Here is a 19,410-nt window from a genome sequence, read left to right as displayed (position 1 = left end):
ATTGTGTAAAGATAACCAGAATGCTATTCTTTTTTTTTTTTGCTTTGGTCACACAACTATGTTTTGTAAATCGTTAGTTTTACTAGAAGTTTAAAAATTCCATTAAAATCATCTTACGCTTTCATTACGTAGTACAATATTTTATCACTTAAAAACATTTTTTTAATCCCGAACTTTTTGCCGGTAAAATAACGTTTTGAGCGCAACGAACATGAATGCGACAAGTCAATGAAGTAGCCTTAAAACCCACCCAAGTTGGGGTATTTAGTACAAAACTACTGTATTTAGTACAAAATTAAGGTAATGTCGCTTTTATCAAATATTATGGCTTTTATATTTTTATTGAAGTTACTAAAAAAATCCGTGTATTGTGTTCCAAAACATAAGGATAGTTTCACAAGTACACCATATTTGCACACGCTTGTTGCAGAAACGTTAAGAACAGCACAAGTGCATGCCACTGCACTGGCCGGGATTTTGCGTTCTTAAATTGAAAACCCGCATATGTTATTTCACAATGAATGACAAGCCAGTGTATGTAACGAGACACTGCCGCACGTGTAAGAGTGTTTAGACAACAAAACACGTCGAACGGCGCGCACTCCGCTGTGAAAAAGACGCTTTGTGTTCCCACCGCGATCGTGACGTAATAGCAGGCGGTTAATAAGTAGTGACGTCACACTTTTGATGAGCCTTTCCGCGACTTAAGGCATTACAGTGATTACACCGCCCGCTTTGTACGGCCGTCGTGGGTGGCAACTGCTGAGCATGAGTGACAAGTGGCAAGTGGCACAAGTGTCAACGTGGCAACTTGCCCTCTGCTATATGCCATCACTGTGACCGCCCCAAGTTTAACATCGAATTGCACGTCAAGATTGATCGGTGACGATCGACTAGAACGCTAATATTTTACATTGAGGCGCGACTTTTGGCCCTTTTCTTTTTTCGTGAAGCTAAAGTTTGATATGAAGCGTCTAGACACTTTTATCCTCCGTTGAGAACGAAAATTTTGATTGGTTTGTGATATATTTAAAAACTAAATTTTTGACCTGGAGCGTGGTATTGCCGAGACACTTTTTATGTCCTGCAACACAAGTTAAACATTTGTCGGTTTGTGACACATTAGAAACCTAAATGTCTAATGTTTGATGCGTGTTTAAACCCCTTTTCGGTTTTCATTGACATAATATTTGAGATTAAGCGCCTTAAAGCCTGAAAACTTGCTATTCCACAATGCTTCAACGGGATGGGTCAACACACGGTTTATTCTGCATTCGCCACTGTGTCCGAACTTTTTTCGGCGTCAATGTCCAGCGGCGCCATTTGTTCGCAAACAATCGGCATTGTTTTGCGCGCGCCGGGCCGCCTTAAGCAGGCCTATTGCAAGCCGTCAGTCAAACCGACAGCAAGCTTGCAAGTCGGCCCGGTCGCAGTCAGAAACCTCCCGAAGTGAACGACCGCAGGTGCGCCAGCCGCCGCCTATGCCAAGGCACGTACACACCGCAGCCGCGCTGCACATTGATAAGGAATTGTGTCGAAACTCTCGCATTGGCCGCAGACGGCTCAAAAGGCTTGGATTTGTCGCATGGCCACTTTTAAGTAAACACAATCACGTTTACCAGCGCCAATAGCTTCCTGTTTTTAGCGTGATTTTTTACCCAATTTTTAGTCTTAATCAGCACGATAAGTAAACCCCCCTTTTTACCCACCCGAACCCGATCAACCAAGTAAGGTAAATAGGGTGACTATTACCCTCATAACATGGGCCCTGTAAAACACTCCCTATTTTATCAACCTGATTTTAACACAAGTGTGTTAATCGTTGCATATACTGCAGTTAGACTTTTTTTAAATCCCCTATACTCCTCTTTTTTACTAAGTGAATCTTTGTGGTACCCGAGCACGAAACGTGTGTTTAGCTGCTTTCGGAGCGTAATATAAATTAACCAAGTTCAACCTGTTTGCCGCCAATGCAGTATGAATCAGTTAGTTAGAGGATGGTGAATTGTTATAATATAGATATGAAAATGCTCATACCCGGATTGCGAAGTGAATACACGTTAAGTTACAACAAATAACATATAGGAAAACAAGTACCAAAACGTGCAGTTTGTTCAGGCCAACATTCAATTTTACCAATAAAAGCCTTTTGCGACACATATTACGCATTTGGAAATCGTAATGAGTTACCCGTTTTTGTTACGGACAAACCTATGGTTTCAAAGTCAATCGCTAGGGAGAAAGTTTCGCTTATTACTTTCCCCAAGTCAATATACGTATCAATTGAAGACTTCGGTAACCCTTTAACGCCAATGACGTTATTTCCGTTAGTTTCTTTCTGAATGCTAGTCGAGTCCCCTTAGCTTGTACATATGTTAAAGTATTGGCCCGTCTACGTCCGTTTATTTCATTACTGCGCAAGCTATTCAGTAACGACAATAAGCGATTCGCGAAGTGGTCTATAAATAAAAACATAGTGCAACGACCAGGGGTGGATTCAGGGGTGGCATGAACTTTTATAAATTTTTAATAGTTTTTGTCCGCTTTAAGGCAATCTATTTAGCGTAACAACGCCATGCATAATTTGTAATAAAACTCTATTTAAGGGCAATTTTTGTTAACTAATATAATTTCTGTTATTTTTAGCAATATGCAATTCTCTTCAAAGTGGCTAATGTGTACCGAATCTCTAGATTGAAAGTTTTAGCAATTTAAAGCAAATAAACGCATTTTTCGGCTAGCCCTAGACTGTATTTATATATCTCTAGATTGAAAGTTAGCAATTTAAGGCAAATAAACGCATTTTTCGCCTAGCCCTAGACTGTATTTATTTATAATTTTGTCCGTGCACAGAATAGTCGTTTTATGATGTCACGCCATGGCGTTATTTTTTGACATTGACCCTAAAAAATTAATGTGCCTCCCAACAAAAATCCTGAATCCACCCCTGGTAAAGACCTAGTCCTTTTATCGATTCAAGGGTAGTGGTGGGCCGTTTTTCACTTATTCAGTTATTTTTGTAGTCCGGTAAAATAATAACATTGATGACTAAACGCTTGTCAGATAAAGACGAGTAAATTTCGATTAAACGGTTCAAATTCGAGCGAAGTTGATTTTAATCGGGCAAATAACACAGACAATTAACGTGTGATGGACCGTTACTCAGACCCCCTATTAACCCGGCATCCTGTCGCGACTCGAAAAAGGAAATTGGGTTTATTTCTTGGCATCGCCACTGGCCGAAAAATTAGTAAGTCAGCCTTCCGTATATCCGGAGCGCCAGGTCGCAGTTGTGTGATGAACCGCTATTTTCGTCTCGAAACTCGTTTGTTTTGGCAGCCGTTAAAAGCGCCGCACGTTTTCTGACTCACGGCCTTTGCAGAACGCGATTTTTAGCCAGTTACTGACTGGTGTGTAACGCGTGCATTTGCCGAAAAACCCAACCACGAGACCAAAGGTAAAAGTAAGCCGGAACAGTCCGGAATAAAAAATTATGGGGAGAAAACTGTCCTTTTTGACCAGGCCATACCGACATCTCATTTGATGTATTTAAACTAAGATTTCAGTTTTATAACAAAAATCCAGATTTCCTAAGTTTACTTGTCTTAGACGTCCCGTTGTGATGCCATCTTTGAAAATTTTATGTTCTCCGGTAAATAAATTAGTTTTACTAAACAAAACAAAAAACATCGTTTCGGTAAGAAACTTGTTCTACTTTCACCCCGGCCCGAGACCCATTATGTTTACCCGGCGTCGGTTAAAACCGTCGATTTCGGTTGTTCACCGCCAACCATGCGCAGCGACCGTGAGCCCGACGCCGTCCGATCCATTCGGCGGGGTTTTCTCCTTCGACGGCCCGCCGACCGTTCAATTCTGCGCTGGTGTCTTGTGGAAGCGAATCGTCACCGACCTGAGCTGCGACTTCGACCGCGAGAACGTCATGTCGCTGCCGGGGCGCCGCAAGCGGCAGCGCGACGAGACCAGCGCCACCAAGCGGAAGGGCGGCGGCGGGACGATGTGTCTTTTCGAGACCGACGCTTCGTGGCAAGTCGCCAGTGAAACGCTGCAAGCGTCAAACAATCGGCGGGGTTTCGCGTCTCGGCGGCCGGCCAACGATCTAAACGACGACGACGATGGGTATTCGGACGTTGAAAGCGGCGAGACGCCTTGGAGTGAAGGGCGACTGAACCACTATGCAGAATACCACGAAACTACCTCAGCGCCACAGGCGGTTGGCACCTTATCAAGCCCCTTCTTCGTCAACCCGCTCAAGGGAATCTGCATGACTTTCCGCTACCTCGTCCGCTCTCTCGACGCCCAAGTAACGACGCGCACTCCGCCGCTGCAAGTCTACCTACTCTCGTGCAACGCCGGCTACCGCACTCCGGTGCTCAACGTCACCTCTGACGTCAGCGCCGGCGGCAAGGACGCTTGGCGGCGAACGGCCGTGCCCCTGCCCGATTACAAGCAACCCTTCCAAGTGATTTTTGAAGCGCGCCCCATGCCCGGCGCTCTGGCCTCCGTTGCAATTGATGACGTCATGTTTTCGGCCTGTGGTGAGTCCCCGGGACACCCCCTGCTCCCCCCACGGTTTGGTGTGCTGGTGTAGAGTGATCAATCCAACCCTCAACCCTACCCCCTAACTCAATTGGCACCACTCAGCCCATTTTTGTAGTAGATTGCTTGTTAGCAGAAGATGGGAAGTGGTGACCGTAGTTTGTAATTGCGTCAACCAGCTGGGCTCCAATGCTTGGGTAATACACGTTAAAGATCTGGGTTAAATTTGGGCTAAATTGTGTTTTGCAATACTTGCAAGTTAAATCCGACTCAAGCTTCATATTTGTTGAACGATTAAAACGAAAAATTGTGCCTGGTAAATTATTTTGCCTTATTCTTATAGTTTTGTTTGGGCAATATTTCGTAAAACTGTAAAATATATAACGGAAAGAACAAATAAAAATTAGCTGCAGTTGTCAATAACGAAATCGAGCCTATTGCCAAAACACCCTTTCTGTCAAAGTTCATTTGCGTAAAAACTATTCTTACAAAACGTGTGTTTAAAAAGAGGCACGTTCTATACGGATACTGCAAGAATGGATAATAAGGGAACTGGTTTGAAATTAAGGGGCCCAGCTGGACACTAATTTGGTGAACATTTGCTTTTGATTCATTGCAGTAATTGCACTCTTCTCTCCGCGTCATTCCTTTCTCATTCGTGTTGTGTATTAATACCAATCATCGTTACTACTTTTCTATCTGTAATTGATTGCCCTTTTCACTTAAGTCGTCTCCATTGGGGCTACATCAGTAACCCACCACAGATAAACTGCCAGTCTGCCACATAGGCATGTCAAAAAAAGATCGAAAAAGTTTACACTTTATTTCTGTGTAAGTTGCTAAGCATATAATTTATACATCTCGATTTTTGAAAGTCACTTGTTTAATAATTTACCAAACCGCAGTTACAATTTTGCATGACATCGGTGTACAAAAGGTGATAATAATCCAGTGGTAATATTCGTTTCACTTGGCGCAATGACACGTCAGCACTGCTGTTACGTCACAAACACCCTTCACAAGCGCACCGCTTTTAGTCAACTGCATGACATTACTGTACACTTGTTTGGTAGTTTTAGACTTATGTGTGTGTTTACCGTTTGTTATAGTGAAACATTTAGCTGCATGCGATTTTGGTGTTGCTTAATTGTGCTTTTATCCGACGCTTTATATCTTTAAACTGGCAAGTACGGCGGTTCCTTGGCGAATAACCTAGGTCCTGGATTCTTTACACTTCTACCAAAGGCTATTGGGTTGCATTAGATTAGAACCTGCTTAGATGCGACTAAACCTTGTTTAGCTTGCCTAGCGCTAGTTTTGTAAAGAATTTAGATCATTTTGTGTATTCTTAAAAGCCTTTAAACCTAAGGCACTTCAATCCAAATGATGGATTTTTCCAATTTTTTTGCAAGAACTGCCGAACCTGCGAGTTTGTAAGTTTTCATTGCTTTTTGTTTTTTGTGCAACCGGCAAGATTAATTTCTCGCCAACACCGCCAAAAACTCAACTTAATAATCGACTGCGGTAATAATTACCACACAATTATGCCAAAATCGGTTGCATTAGCGACAAAAACAAAAAAAAATCATTGCAAAAGTAAATTATTCACGCTTTGCCTCCACCTAGCGCGCACTTTGAATCACGCCGCTTTGTTACGTTTCGCTTCGCTCAGCCAATCACGATCCGAGTAGTTTTTTCGAAAGTAAACAAAACAACCAGCCCTCAGTCGTCTAAATCTAACCAATGCTACTTTGTTTTTCTTGCCTCCCCGCACCCAATCGACACCAAAGGCTCGAACGCGTGCATACACGAGGGACAAATTTACGCCAACAACCACCTGTGGAAGTCGGACACCTGTACTGAGTGCGTTTGCCTGGACGGCGACGTCCACTGCTTCTCCATCGAGTGCCCGATGACCACCTCTTGCCAACACAAATACGTGCCAGAGGGCTACTGCTGCCAGGTTTGCTGCCCGGCCGATGAGGACGCAAGCAGCGGAGAAGGTGAGAGGTTAAAACATCGGAAAGGTATTGGCTTTATAAGAGAACTACCATCTCAAACTGTAACCCCCTCAGCTTCGCACAAATTGCTAGTAAATCGTGCGTTGGAGTAAATTTTGTGTAACTCTTTCGAACAATTTTAAAGTGACTGCGATGATACACCCATACAGAGACATTGGTAGCATAGTGTTAGCCTTTGAGTAAACCTTTGTTGACTTTTGCACATTTTAAAAACCCTTCAATTTTGTCAAAATAAATTTTTCCTGGTTAAACAGGGTTATGTTTGACCTATTACAATGTCCTACAGAAAATATTCTTGAACCTAATAGCTTAAAGTGCGAATTACTATGATTCACTGACACCTTGGAAAAAGTTTGCGTCCGTTTATCTAAAGTTATTTTTTTGCAAAATATTATAAAATAACATTGACAATTTGATAGATTGCAACCGTTAAAAATCATCACCGTTTTGTAAATAAATAGATAAAATAGTTTGTGGCCGTTTATCGAAAGTTGGCAATTGAAAGATTGCAATCGGTAAAAGCGGTTAGCTTTGTGGCGAAGCGATATTTTACTAAATAAGACATATGTATCTGACTCTATTTTCATGGGTTTAAAAGTCATTTGCCCCCGGTTCTGCTTTGGATATCTTTCTGGCTTTGCTATAATTATTTTTTCGTTTTTTTGCGAAATTCAACATTTTCTTCTTTCACCATCTTCCAGGAAGCGGCGAGGATGACGACGGATCGGAGGAGACCTCATCTTCATCATCCTCTTCCTCCGTTTCATCCCACCAGGAGCGAAGCGCGGAGCGGCCTCCTGAAGATTATCCTGCGTATGAGTACGACTACGACGGGGTGGAGGACAGGACCAGGCGGTCCGTGGAGAAGTCGTCTCAGTGTCCACTGTCGGGAGTCAATTCTCGCATGACTCCGCAAGGTCGGTGCCAGTCCGTTTGCGGTCAAGTCCAATTGCATTAAGGGTGTTCTATATGTGTCTTAAAAGTTGTCGAGTCTCGAAACACACTTTTTCAGTCATAAAATATATAAAAAAAATGGGATTTATAAAGTTTTTCAAAACGTTTGTTATTCTTCTATTTACGGATATCCAAATACACTTTTAATTCAAACTATTTTTTTTAATAGTTACATGTTTAAACGTTTTTAAAGTGCTTTCGCAGAAAAATGTAACTTCAGTAGGAAGGTCGCAGTAGATCAATAGTTTTTTTGTTGAAATTGGTTGAATGCCAACTATACCAAACCCAAATAGGGATCGATTGATTTGGGTCGTTACTGAAAATGATTTTGATTCAATTCCAAGTCAAACTATAGTATGAAGGACGTTAATGTTTAGCTCTAAATTTTTAAACCAGCTCCTTAACGTTTTTTATCAAAGAAACTGTAAATTCCTGTTTGCTGGGAACTAATTGGTTATAGAAAATTGCAAGATCCGTGGTTTGCTGCTGACCTTGTCGATTTAAAAGAAAAGCCGACGACTTTCTTCTAAGGCGCCTAAATAACTTGGCAGAAAAAATCGTCAAATTAGGCCACTCCTTTCGACTTCGCAATCTTATTATTCCCAGACCCTTCGGAGGTTTTTTTGACACGCGAAGAAAACATCACGTCAGCTTAAGAGCTTAGTCAGATCTCACCCGTGTCCCTAGTACACAACGCACTGACGAATAACTGCACGATCCTAGCAGCAGCCTATTAACCTTGGAATGCGCTGGGCGATTCAATGGGGACTTAAGGAAAAAATGATAGATGTTAGGCACTTGAACTCGGCCCCGAATCGCGTGTTTCGAGGCCCCTGTCCTACATCACAGACTGACAGTTCGGATTTGCGGCAAGCGATTGGCGAGATAGCGGTATTTGAAGGCGTTCTAAGTTGGGAGCGCTCTCGCGTCTGTCAGCGTTAGATTGCGACTAATGGGGGTGCGTGTCATTGCTTATCGTTTAACGTTGACGCGTTTTGCGGTCATCTAATTGCATTTGCGAAAACATCAGAGCTCGAAATGACAGAAGAACAAATGCGGTTCAAAGTCCTAATTCAATTTCATTTTATCCATTAATAGTTCGTGCAAATTGTTATTTCTTAAATACCTTAAGTATTTAATTGTGTTAGTAACAAAAGTCAACGCTTAAATCATGAACTCTGAACAAAATAATTTCATGCTCCACGATAACAGTTGTCCAAAGGGCTAAGTCAACTCATCGATTCTTTACCAAACGTTTAGGACAGGCAGGTCACTTTGGCAGCAGTTAAGTCGCCAGAACACTGAAAACTAAACCATAAACAGGGCAAAAAGTTCTTACTATTATAACAAAGACCTAATTCAAGTCATTTAATGCTGTCTTATAACTTGATACAAATCAAATAAGATAATTTTGCTCCTAAGTGAAGTATTTGTAACCTAAAGGTTCAGAAAGTCATTTAATTTTAATAAAAAGATCATCACACCATAAAATTAATAACAGGTAGGTCTAAGTTTATTTGACTACAATGCTCGCAAGGTCAAAAAAAGTCAAAACCGAAAAGTGTACGGATTTAAATGTAAAAATGGACGCCTTACTCTCTACCACAGGGGTTCTTAAACTTTTTTCACCGCGGACCCCTCAAATTTTTTTTGGCTTTGCATGAACCCCGGTAGACAAGAAATGCTCCAAAATGACGTCATATATTGACGTCACAATACAAATAGACTTCGTGACTCTGTTATTTCGGTCCGAAAAATGTGAAAGTTAAATGGAGTCTAACTATACATTCAGTGCAAAACCGTTTAATTTTGAATTAAAGTGTTTTCTTTTAAAAATTAATTACTTTAAGTATACACTAGCTCTTTAATTAGGCCTTCATGGACCCCTAATATCAGTTCACGGACCCCCAAGGGGTCCATGGACCCCAGTTTATGAACCCCTGCTCTACCAAAATAGACACAAGAAATCAACCCTATTCGAAACAGTCGACGCCAAGTCAATTGTTTAAAAAACATTGACTCACCGTTACGACACCGACAAGAAAACCGAAAAACCACATTATCCGAAAACCTATATAATCCTTCTCAGGGACCGACTCGCGCTGTATACTGCCAGTCGACTCGGGTCCGTGCCGAGGCCGGTTCGCCAAGTTCCACTACAACGAGGCCAGCGGAACCTGCCAGCGCTTTGTGTACGGAGGCTGCGAGGGAAACGCGAACAACTTTGAGACGCCCGAGCTGTGCAAGAGAACCTGCATCGACGGTGCGCCACCGATCGGGGTTTCCCCGCCGTCAGAAATAGGTGAGAAATATTAAAAAAAATTATCGTGATTTGAGTTTGACAGCAGAAAAGGCGACTGATTCGAACGAAACGTTTTTGGGGGCCTGTAAAATTATTATACTATAGTTTGGCTCGAAGCGCCTTACTTGAAACATGGGCGCAATTCTGACGTAAAAAATCGTTTTTTTACAAACGAAAAGCATCTAAAGAGCTCCAATACAAATTCCCTTTTTTTTTATTTTTCTTTGACATTAAAACTATACATTTTCCAAAAACAGTGGATTGATTTAGTTACGAGTTAAAATCTTTTATGCGGACGTACCAACGGTAATAAACACACGTGCCCGGTTTTATGGATAGTTTATTCTTTAACAATCATTATTTACAGATTATTCTTTAACAACCGTTATTTTCCATTACGTCGGTTTCTTGCAATTTGTTTTGATTTTGGTGTCCAAAAAATTAGGATAAATACCCATTTTTCTACCAAAATTGCTTAATCAAAACTCTTCATTTTAGCCCAAGTCATTTATCCAAAAGACTTAAGTCAAGTCAAGTCATTTAAAAACAGCGACTCAAGTGCCAATTAATTAACTTAAGTCATTACAACACTGTTGGCTTATTCTCCTATTGGTTTATTGCTGTAAAAGCTCATGTCAAACTGAAATGTTCAAAACAGCCTTCGGCGACCCGCCGCAAAGACGCTGCCTGGACGCGGTTCAGTTCGACACTTGCAATCACACTTTCCCCGAGTATTACTTCGACTATCGGGTCGATGTTTGCTTCCGGGCGCCGCGGGGCCTTTGCTCGGTCACCCGGAACCGGTTCCACACCCCCGGCGAGTGCGAGAGCGTGTGCCAGGGGCCCTACATGATTTTCGGGGTTTCTACCCCCGAAAATAGTAAGTTTGTCACGAAGCCATAAGACTCTTTCGCCCGGCGCAATCAAGCACATTTTGTTTATATTTTTGGAGCTGCGCCGATAAAATAATCAATATTTTTGTTTTCGTTGCTTTGCGGCTTCATGTTATGGGCGTTTTTATTTAGCCATCTTACAAAAAAACGAAAAAGCTCAATCCCATATATATTTTTGTTTATGATTTCAATAACACGTCGATCATCACATTTTTAACTTTGTTTTTCGGTTTTAGTTACCTTGCAACATCACACTGGGTTTTTGTATTTTATTTTGCAAACTTTTTTTAATAACGCCTATTGTGTTGTGGGTATATTTTTGATGGTGGTATTTTAAAATAGATTACCATTGTATTTTTGTATCGCTTTGTAACTCTGGCCTTTCGTGTACCGTAAATTATTCGGTTGACACTTTCAGTAAGGTTATATTCGTTTTAAATACCTTTAAATTTTTTTTCGACTGAAAGAGATTTCTATTATATGGTGTACAATCACGCGCAATAAAAAGCATCCAATTTGTTAAGCATCAGGTCGGTAAATAACAATTTTACTTTTCATGTAAGCTATAACATTTCTTAAATTGCCATTATAACATTGTTAATGAGGATTATTTCAAATTGACACGAATGTGAATAAAAATAGATCTAAAAACACAATCGTTAATGCGATTTGCTACCAAAAGGTGTCAAAATTTCCACATTTTAAAGTTCTTTAGTAACGCCACTATCTTAAAACAAGAGTTTGGTAATTTATTACAAGACATGTGCTATAATGGAATGTCAAATTACAAAAAGAGTTATACCAAAACGTGCAATGGTTTATCTTTCTGTGCTAGTTTCACATTTTATTGCTATCGGAAAATTAGAGTCGCTGGTCCTACAACAATCTTTTCTTTTTAGGAACAGCAACGAAACCGAATCCAAATGCTAACCCGCGCCCTAACCCAAACAAATGATTATTAAATCAGTCCACATTGTTGGGTTGGGGTACGGGTTAGCGTTTGGGTTCGGGTGGGTCGCGCATTTATTCTTGTATTCTCCCAATTTCAATAACTAGTTGTGTAAGTTGTAACTCTACCTTAAAAATATTGGTAGGATTTTAGACCAGCGCCGAAAATACAACATAAGCCTACAAGGCCTGTCGAAACAAAACAACCCATTTGCAAGTGTGGTGCCTCATCCTAAAACTATTCTATTGCGTTTCCAGTCGACGCCCCAAGGCTAGATCTGCCCAAGATCTGCACCTTTCCCCGCAAGGACGGCTCATGTCGGGGCAGATTCCCTCGATTCTACTTCAGTGTCAAGGAGAACCGCTGCAAGCTCTTCACCTACTCCGGTTGCTCTGGCAACGCTAACCGCTTCCTCACGCCCTGGGCATGCCGCGACGCTTGCGGCGGAAAAGAGCCGTCGTTTTTGCATTCGGGTAGGATTTGTTTTCGACGTAAATGAAGAGTAAAGTGGCTTATGGAGGGCATGATTTCTAGTTTGGGTCTAAATTGTTTATTTTTCGTGAAATCTAGGCTCTAAGCTCATACTTCAAAATTATTTGCTCTATCCACCTAAAAAGACGTAAACAACGTGTAACACAAAAAATGTTGTATTTGCGGGCATCCAACTCGGCGCTATCGTATTGCAGATCTCTTTTGGTGAATAGCGAAAACCTGCCTTATATAAGTTAACTATATTTTAGTCACACGTCCAATGCCTACATAACTGAGCTTGGCCAGTTACAAAAAGACGCCTTAAATTTTTGAAAAAATCGATTTATTATTAAGCTACATTACAGATTCGTGCATAGTGTACCCATCTATTTATATTCATTTAATCGAATAGCTGATATTGAAAACATAATTGTTCTTTAGTTAAAGCTTCACACTGATTTAAAAATACGTCTGTCAAGCAGTTTAGCGCTTAATTTGCCCATGCAGCGTAACAAATTTACCCAAAAAAGTCTTGGAACTCTAACCCAACAACACGCTTATTCTCGCAGACTCGGACACTCTACCAGAGCGCTGCTACAAGCCACGGATCAAGGGCATCTGCAAGGCGTCCATCCCGATGTTCTACTACAACCCGATCACCGACAAATGCAACGTGTTCGTGTACGGAGGCTGCGGCGGCAACGACAACCGCTTCGAGGAGGCCTCCCAATGCACCAAGGTCTGCGGCGGGGAACCGAGCCTGGAGTTTGAACCTTACAAACCCGATCCACCTACCATCAGCTCACGAAATGCGTCGCCCAAAGGAACAGACATTGAAAGTGCGTAAGGAAGTCGGAGGTTTATCCAATAGGATAGAGCAGGGTTTCTTAGCATTTTTAGCGCTTGTACCCTTTAAGCTTTCAAAAAATTTTCTCGTACCCCCTGTCTACAATGGCCGACGGAAGTAAATAAAATTGTAATAATAGGAATTAAACTCAGTGTATTTATAACATACGTGTTTAATGCATGCATTAAAAACGATCAAAAACGATCTTGTAAGTTCAACAATATTTACAAAACACAAACAATCAGTCGATTTACTAATGGTTTTGTTGTTGTTGATTTTCGTAAATTGCGCATATATGCCTAAATAGCGCATAATTTCACACTACAGTACATAACCCCTGGGCTAAACTAAGTTTTCCCTTCTTGTATGTTGGGAAAAGGCAAAAATACTTTTAGGTCAATTTAGATCAAATTCGAAAAAAAGTATCGCCACCTAACCCTTGTAAGTCAAAAAAATCCGAAACATTTCCCAATTTAAGTGATAATACCCAGTAATGTTTAGTCGCATTAAAAATCAGTTGTAACCAAAACGAAACCTTAAAAAAATATCTTTAGATTGCACCCTCCTTGTACAACAATTATATAAAACGTTCTATAATTTCCGAAGTTTGTTTTAACAAAAATGTTTTTCTCTCAAAGACCTGCCCGCCGCCGATGGAGCGCTTCCGGTGGCCTGCGCAGAACCGCTGCGCGCAGGTCCGTGTCGCGCGTCGCTCTACCGCTACTTCTTCGACGCGGCGACGCGACGCTGCTCGGTGTTCGTGTACGGCGGTTGCCGGGGCAACGGGAACAACTTTGAGACGCCCGAGGAATGCCAGGACGTTTGCGGCGCTCACGGGTTCAACTATTCGGTCACGCTTGAGAGCGATTTGAACCGTGAGTTGTTTTTTTATTTGTCCGCCATTTTCAATCTTTAGATCAGGGGTTCTTAAACTGGGGCCCATGGACCCCTTGGGGGTCCGTGAACTAGTTTTAGGGGGTCCATAAAGGCCTAATTGAAATATTAGTGTTATTTAAAAAGTAACCAAGTTATTAAATAAAACAGTTGAATTAAAAATAAAACGGTTTTGCACTGAATAGACTTCATTTTACTTTACATTTTTAACCGAAATCATCAAATTTACGAAGTCTATTTGTACCTTGACGTCAATTTATGACGGTATTTTTGACATTTTTTGACCAACCGTGGTCCCCGCGAGGCAAAATAAATGTTTAGGGGTCCGCGGCAAAAATAGTTCAAGAACCCCTGCTTCAGATGAATTATACGCACTGTGATGGTTTTAAGTGTTTTTGTGGCGCTTAAATGATCTTTTAAAAAAAATAAAGATTTCCAAATGTCGACCGATTGTTTTAACTTCGTTTTTTTTTTAATTTTTAATGGCGAATCACACGCACTACGAAGTGTTATAGTTCAAGACCCAAGTATTTTTGTCGCACAGAAATGGTTTAACTCAACCTCTTCAATGATCTTTCAAAATACATATTCTGCTGCAAAAGCAGGAACTTCATGAATATTTCCTACATCTCTATTACATAATTTTGATGTAAAGCGTTTTTTGAATTTCTGTATATAATTTACGCCGGGGAAAGTCGTTTTTTACCATGGTTGTTTCGACTTACAATATAGTCCAGGCTGTTTGGTTGTCCAAAAAAGGGACATTTTAGGCCGTTTGGAAACTGTAAAGTTACCCAAACAAAAAACTAAGTTAAACCTAACAAACGTTATTATCAGAGCAAGACGTCCAACCTCGAGGCTTTACCGGTGAATTGGCTAGTCCTGCGTCAGGAGTTGCTGGCCCCGCCGGCCCCAAGGGTGAAAAGGGAGATGCCGGCCCCATGGGTCCGCAAGGAATACCCGGCGTCGGAACCACGGTAAGCATAAACCAATCTGTTTACGTTATACATCATCTGACTTTTCAGGCAATAGTGTAAAGATGGCAAAGGGTTCAAGTTTACCTTAGGATGCATATTTTACGTATTTGTAGTTAAACTATAACAACATGGCTTGTCTGTGAAACAATATTTGCTTTTCATAATTTTAGTCAGAAAATGATTAAAGCTATCGCAGTGTTCACTATTAATAAATAATATTAGGAAGCATTACTGGAATTTTAATTCTATTTTGTTTTAACTTTTCAGGGAGAGCCAGGACCAAAAGGATCAAAGGTGAGGACGAATTTTATTTTATACACCTAAATTTCCAAAACAAACAGTAAATGTCCGCACCAGTTAACTTGGTTTTTATATAGCATAAAAGGGAAAACCTTTCAAACTGCAATAACAGTAACTTAGTTGCATAAAATACAAAACAAACGTAGCTTTTAAAGGAATTTTTTTAAACGATGTTGGTTTATATGTTGAATTTAAATGTAAATCAATTGCAATTAAAACTCAATTTCAACAGCATTTGTATAAGCTAAACGTGTTTTATTTGTTGTTTAGGGAGAAGCAACAAGATCCAGCAGTTCCGTAAGTTTATAACCCTAATTCAGATAAATATTACGTGAAAAATAATTTATGGCTTGGGGGTATTTTGGTTAACGCTTATCTCTTTAAAAATGGAAATACTTGCCTAAAACAGATCTTGCAATACAAACTATAGTTCTGTCGTTAAAAATTTAAATATTCAAAAGATAACCTTTTTCTTATCCCCTTAGTTAAAGCGTTAAAACAAACACGAGATTTGTATTTATTAATACGCCGATATGCAGCGGGTTCGACTGCAAAAAATGAAGGCAGAGATTCTACTTCTATCTTTCACCGTGAACGCCCGCTTAGACGAGCTCGAGCAGCGATTGGCTAAGAAGAAAGGGCGGGGCTCGAAAGGGGGACGTAGCCCGAAACGAAACCGAGGTTATTCTCGGCATGTAGCGATGCACAGGCGCTGATATGATGCACGATACACACGTTTTATCGGCATGGATTGTTCCCACAGATATTCTACTTCACGCTTAATCAATGGCATTAAAGGAAGATTTTTTAAGGGAGATATTTGTTCTTTTTATTTGAATAAGTCAACCGATTTAGTAGAATCCGCTTATTTTAAGGGAACCCTGTTTTTTTTTTGGGGGGGGAAGTGAAACTAAAGACAAATAATACCAACATTTACTCACCTTAACCACTATATCGTCACGCTCATAACCAAATTGCCTAAGTCATTTTTTTATGATTTTCAGAGGTTTTGCCTAAGTCATTCCTTGTTGCCATCCCCATCCATAGAAAAAGTGCCTAAGTCATTGTTTTGCACAAGCGAGTGGGAAATGACCTAAAAATGACCCAAGCACGCTTTCTGTGGATGGTGATGGTAACAAGGAGTGACTGGATCAAAAACTTTGAAAATCAATAAAAATGACTTAGGAAATTTGGTTATGAGCGGGACGATATTAAACTTTCCCTCAATCAACACCACAAACAAAAGGGTTGTGTGCAGTACCAACTCTGGTCCTACCTGCCGGCGGCACCGGCTTCCTAGGACTGGGCTCAGGCCATTTTTTTTAGTCATTCCCGGTTTTCTTTCTGGCGAATGGGAAGAACCCAGTCACAACCCTTACCTCTTTCACTTAATTTTACACTTATTTTTCCTCCATTCCATTTTCACCATTGGTGAATAAAACATAAAAGATTTGTTTAGAAAAGCGGCAAGTTTGTGTGTGTAAGTTTTACGGCTTGTGCAAGAAAAGGACCAGAAGACAGCGACACACAAAAAATTGAAATGTATGAAACTTTTACATTATATTGAGAAACTTTTGCGTTGTTAATGTTAAAAAAATCATCTTAAACTGACTTGTACATTATTTTAACAAACGCTTGCCGAAGTAAAAACATCACAAAATGCTTTGCTTATCTCTGTCAAACATGAAAGGTAGCAAAATGTTAATTGGGATCGCCGACTGAAAAGTTTAGGTTTAGGAAAACATCTACTTATTTTTTTTCAATTCCGTTGGGCAAATACTGTGACAACTTTCATAAAGACTACAATTCGACTGTAAAATGTAAATGATAAAAAATGGAGGTCTAGATATTGGAAAAATTGCGCCGGGCTTCCCAGTTTGAAATTTAATAGAAAACAATTTAACCTAAAATGGAAAATTCGTTGTTCACAATCGTTACGGCAATACTCAACAACAAAAAATGTCGATTTTGTCGAATATTATGGCTTTATTATTTTTAAAATGGAACCTCGTTTAAAACAAATCGTCCGCAAAACTGTATAAGATATATTTTTCTATATACTTTGCCACAGTTTCTCGCTTGCCTGTCTTTGATGGGTGTTCAACTGTTCATGATTACATTATAGTTAGTTATGTAACATAATTCGTTTTGTAACGCTGTGTTGGTGAAAAGCTGGTAGAGCAGTAAGAGTTAGCTAATGGCGAGACGGCATCCGAGTCCTAGTAACCTGTCCCACTGAAACTTTGGCTGCACACGCACGTACACGCATACTACTCCCTGCGCCAAAATGAACATCAATCAGCGGCGACATTACAGGTTCACACGGTAATTGAAATCAGAGGGCGAATCCCGGACTGAGCTGGCAGCAAAGATGCTCAACCGAGGCAAGAATAGCCACCAAAATAGCCGCGTTTCGACTCAGTTTGGCACAAATCTGTTTTCAAAAGTCGGGGCCCTAGGGTTCTTTGGAAGCCTTTTGGTCTTGGCTCTTAGTTCCAATGACTCACAACAAACTATCACGCCAAACCGACACCTGTAGCGCCTATAGAATCAACATATACGGCGTTGACTGTTTATTGCTCGCTAACGTCACGCACCACATCACCGCAACTTGCATCACGTGACAGGCGCCGCTCGACCGTGACCAGATGTCGGAAGTGAGGAAGACGATTGAATTGCTGAGATCTCGCATCGCCTTCCTCGAGCGACAGTTCCTAAACAATCTGGACCCCACAGGCGGGGGCGACGGTAGGGGTGAATGGGGTTAACGTGGGAATTACCGTCGGGCTTAAGTGAGCCCCTTTGTTGTTGTTTTTCGGACGCTGGGTATTGAGCCCTCGAAACTAAAATCCCGTGCGTGTGGTACGTTTGTTAAGCGATTTGCAGAAATAGATGGTTTTATGCTTGGGCACAAATGTCACTGAAGAACAGTTTTAAAACTCACCCTACTCATACATGTTTTAATTTTGATTGACAGGCTTTAAAAGGTTTTCGAAGAAACGTATAAAACCAACATGTCTTTAAAGTAAAATTTGACCGACCGTAATATGCCAATTGAATTTATGATAAACAGTCTGCTCGCTTTAGTAAAAACATTTTTAGCCGCTTTTTCGAGAGGCAACTTAAAAAAACCGTCTGTTTTGCCATTCAATAATTATTATCAATCTAAACATTGTAAGCTATTTACCAAAGATAGGCATCTCACCACTTTTTCATACAACCACTTGTTTTGAGCACTGCAAGCGAAAAAACCCACGCCACACCGCACGGCACGAACTCACTTCACACCATAAGCGTATTGCGCCAAAAGCCCGGGGCTGCTAAAATTAAAATGAGGCTTTTCTTGAAACAGGCAACATCGAGGAAATACTTCTTCCCAATCTAGTGCGACCTGACAAGGCGGACGACGACCTTTCGGGATTCGATTCGGATTCGCCCGACAGCAGTTCTTTCAACGACGATCTCCTCAGATCCAACGCTGTAAGTATTTTCGCTCGGGGTGATTTGAGGTCGAAAATAAGAGAGACGCTGCTAGTTTGTGGCTGCCAAATAAGAGCAAATTGCGCGCATTAAAGCACCCTTTCGTGTTTGAAATCGTCCTGCTATTGTTTGGTTGTTTTTTTGGTATTTTGTTTATTTATTGATATCGTAGCATACCTGTGTTGATTGGAAAAGCGAAACGTTTTTGGTGATATCGAAGTAAAAGTTCTCAAAAATATATCGTTTTGCTATTGCAAAATGGATGTCTATTACGATTAGTACATAAAACGAACTAATCTTCATACTGTTCTGGGACTTGATCAAACTTATTCTTTTTTTAAAAAAAAAGTGAATTTGATTATTTTCCAGAACAGTCCGAAGATAATTGTATTTTAAGGGCATTCGTAATGTATGTTAGGCGTTCTTACACCGCGCTTTAACAAAATTACCCAACAGACCTACTAACTCAACCCATAGGCCTACGTCATTTATATGAAAGCAGAACATCGTCAGACGGTTTAGTAGCGGCTTGAAGTCAGTAATATGTAAAAACGAATTGTCCTTAATTAACCTTTAGCCTATTCTTTTAGAGCGCCCTTAATTTTAAAAATATCTGCGAATTCTACCTCAAACTAAACGTATTTAAAAAACAAAAATTCGTATTGTGTGGCCTAATTATAGTCATTCGTTTTTATTTTGAGAATGACTAAATTTAATAGCAATAACTTAAAAAGTTCAAGTACAGTTTAGAGACAGTTATCCCCT

At 40.6% G+C, this 19,410-nt stretch overlaps 1 protein-coding gene across 1 annotated transcript in view; it reads left to right on the top strand.

Annotated features, from left to right (window-relative positions):
• LOC146167119 (uncharacterized) overlaps nt 1-19,410 on the top strand; it is a 52,368-nt gene that overhangs the window by 31,122 nt on the left and 1,836 nt on the right. The window contains exons 9-21 of the mRNA XM_083385466.1: nt 3,576-4,556; nt 6,348-6,560; nt 7,280-7,495; nt 9,622-9,834; nt 10,493-10,714; nt 11,934-12,149; nt 12,717-12,986; nt 13,633-13,869; nt 14,726-14,865; nt 15,133-15,159; nt 15,436-15,462; nt 17,793-17,913; nt 18,518-18,645. Coding sequence (XP_083241592.1) covers nt 3,576-4,556; nt 6,348-6,560; nt 7,280-7,495; nt 9,622-9,834; nt 10,493-10,714; nt 11,934-12,149; nt 12,717-12,986; nt 13,633-13,869; nt 14,726-14,865; nt 15,133-15,159; nt 15,436-15,462; nt 17,793-17,913; nt 18,518-18,645 — 3,011 coding nt within the window. The remainder of the gene's footprint in view (nt 1-3,575; nt 4,557-6,347; nt 6,561-7,279; nt 7,496-9,621; nt 9,835-10,492; nt 10,715-11,933; nt 12,150-12,716; nt 12,987-13,632; nt 13,870-14,725; nt 14,866-15,132; nt 15,160-15,435; nt 15,463-17,792; nt 17,914-18,517; nt 18,646-19,410) is intronic.

Source organism: Ascidiella aspersa, chromosome 1 (genome assembly GCF_963924565.1).
Source record: "Ascidiella aspersa chromosome 1, kaAscAspe10.2, whole genome shotgun sequence".
Taxonomy (NCBI): Eukaryota; Metazoa; Chordata; class Ascidiacea; order Phlebobranchia; family Ascidiidae; genus Ascidiella; species Ascidiella aspersa.
Note: the sequence above shows the minus strand (reverse complement) of the source record. Positions and strands in the feature narration are given on the sequence as shown.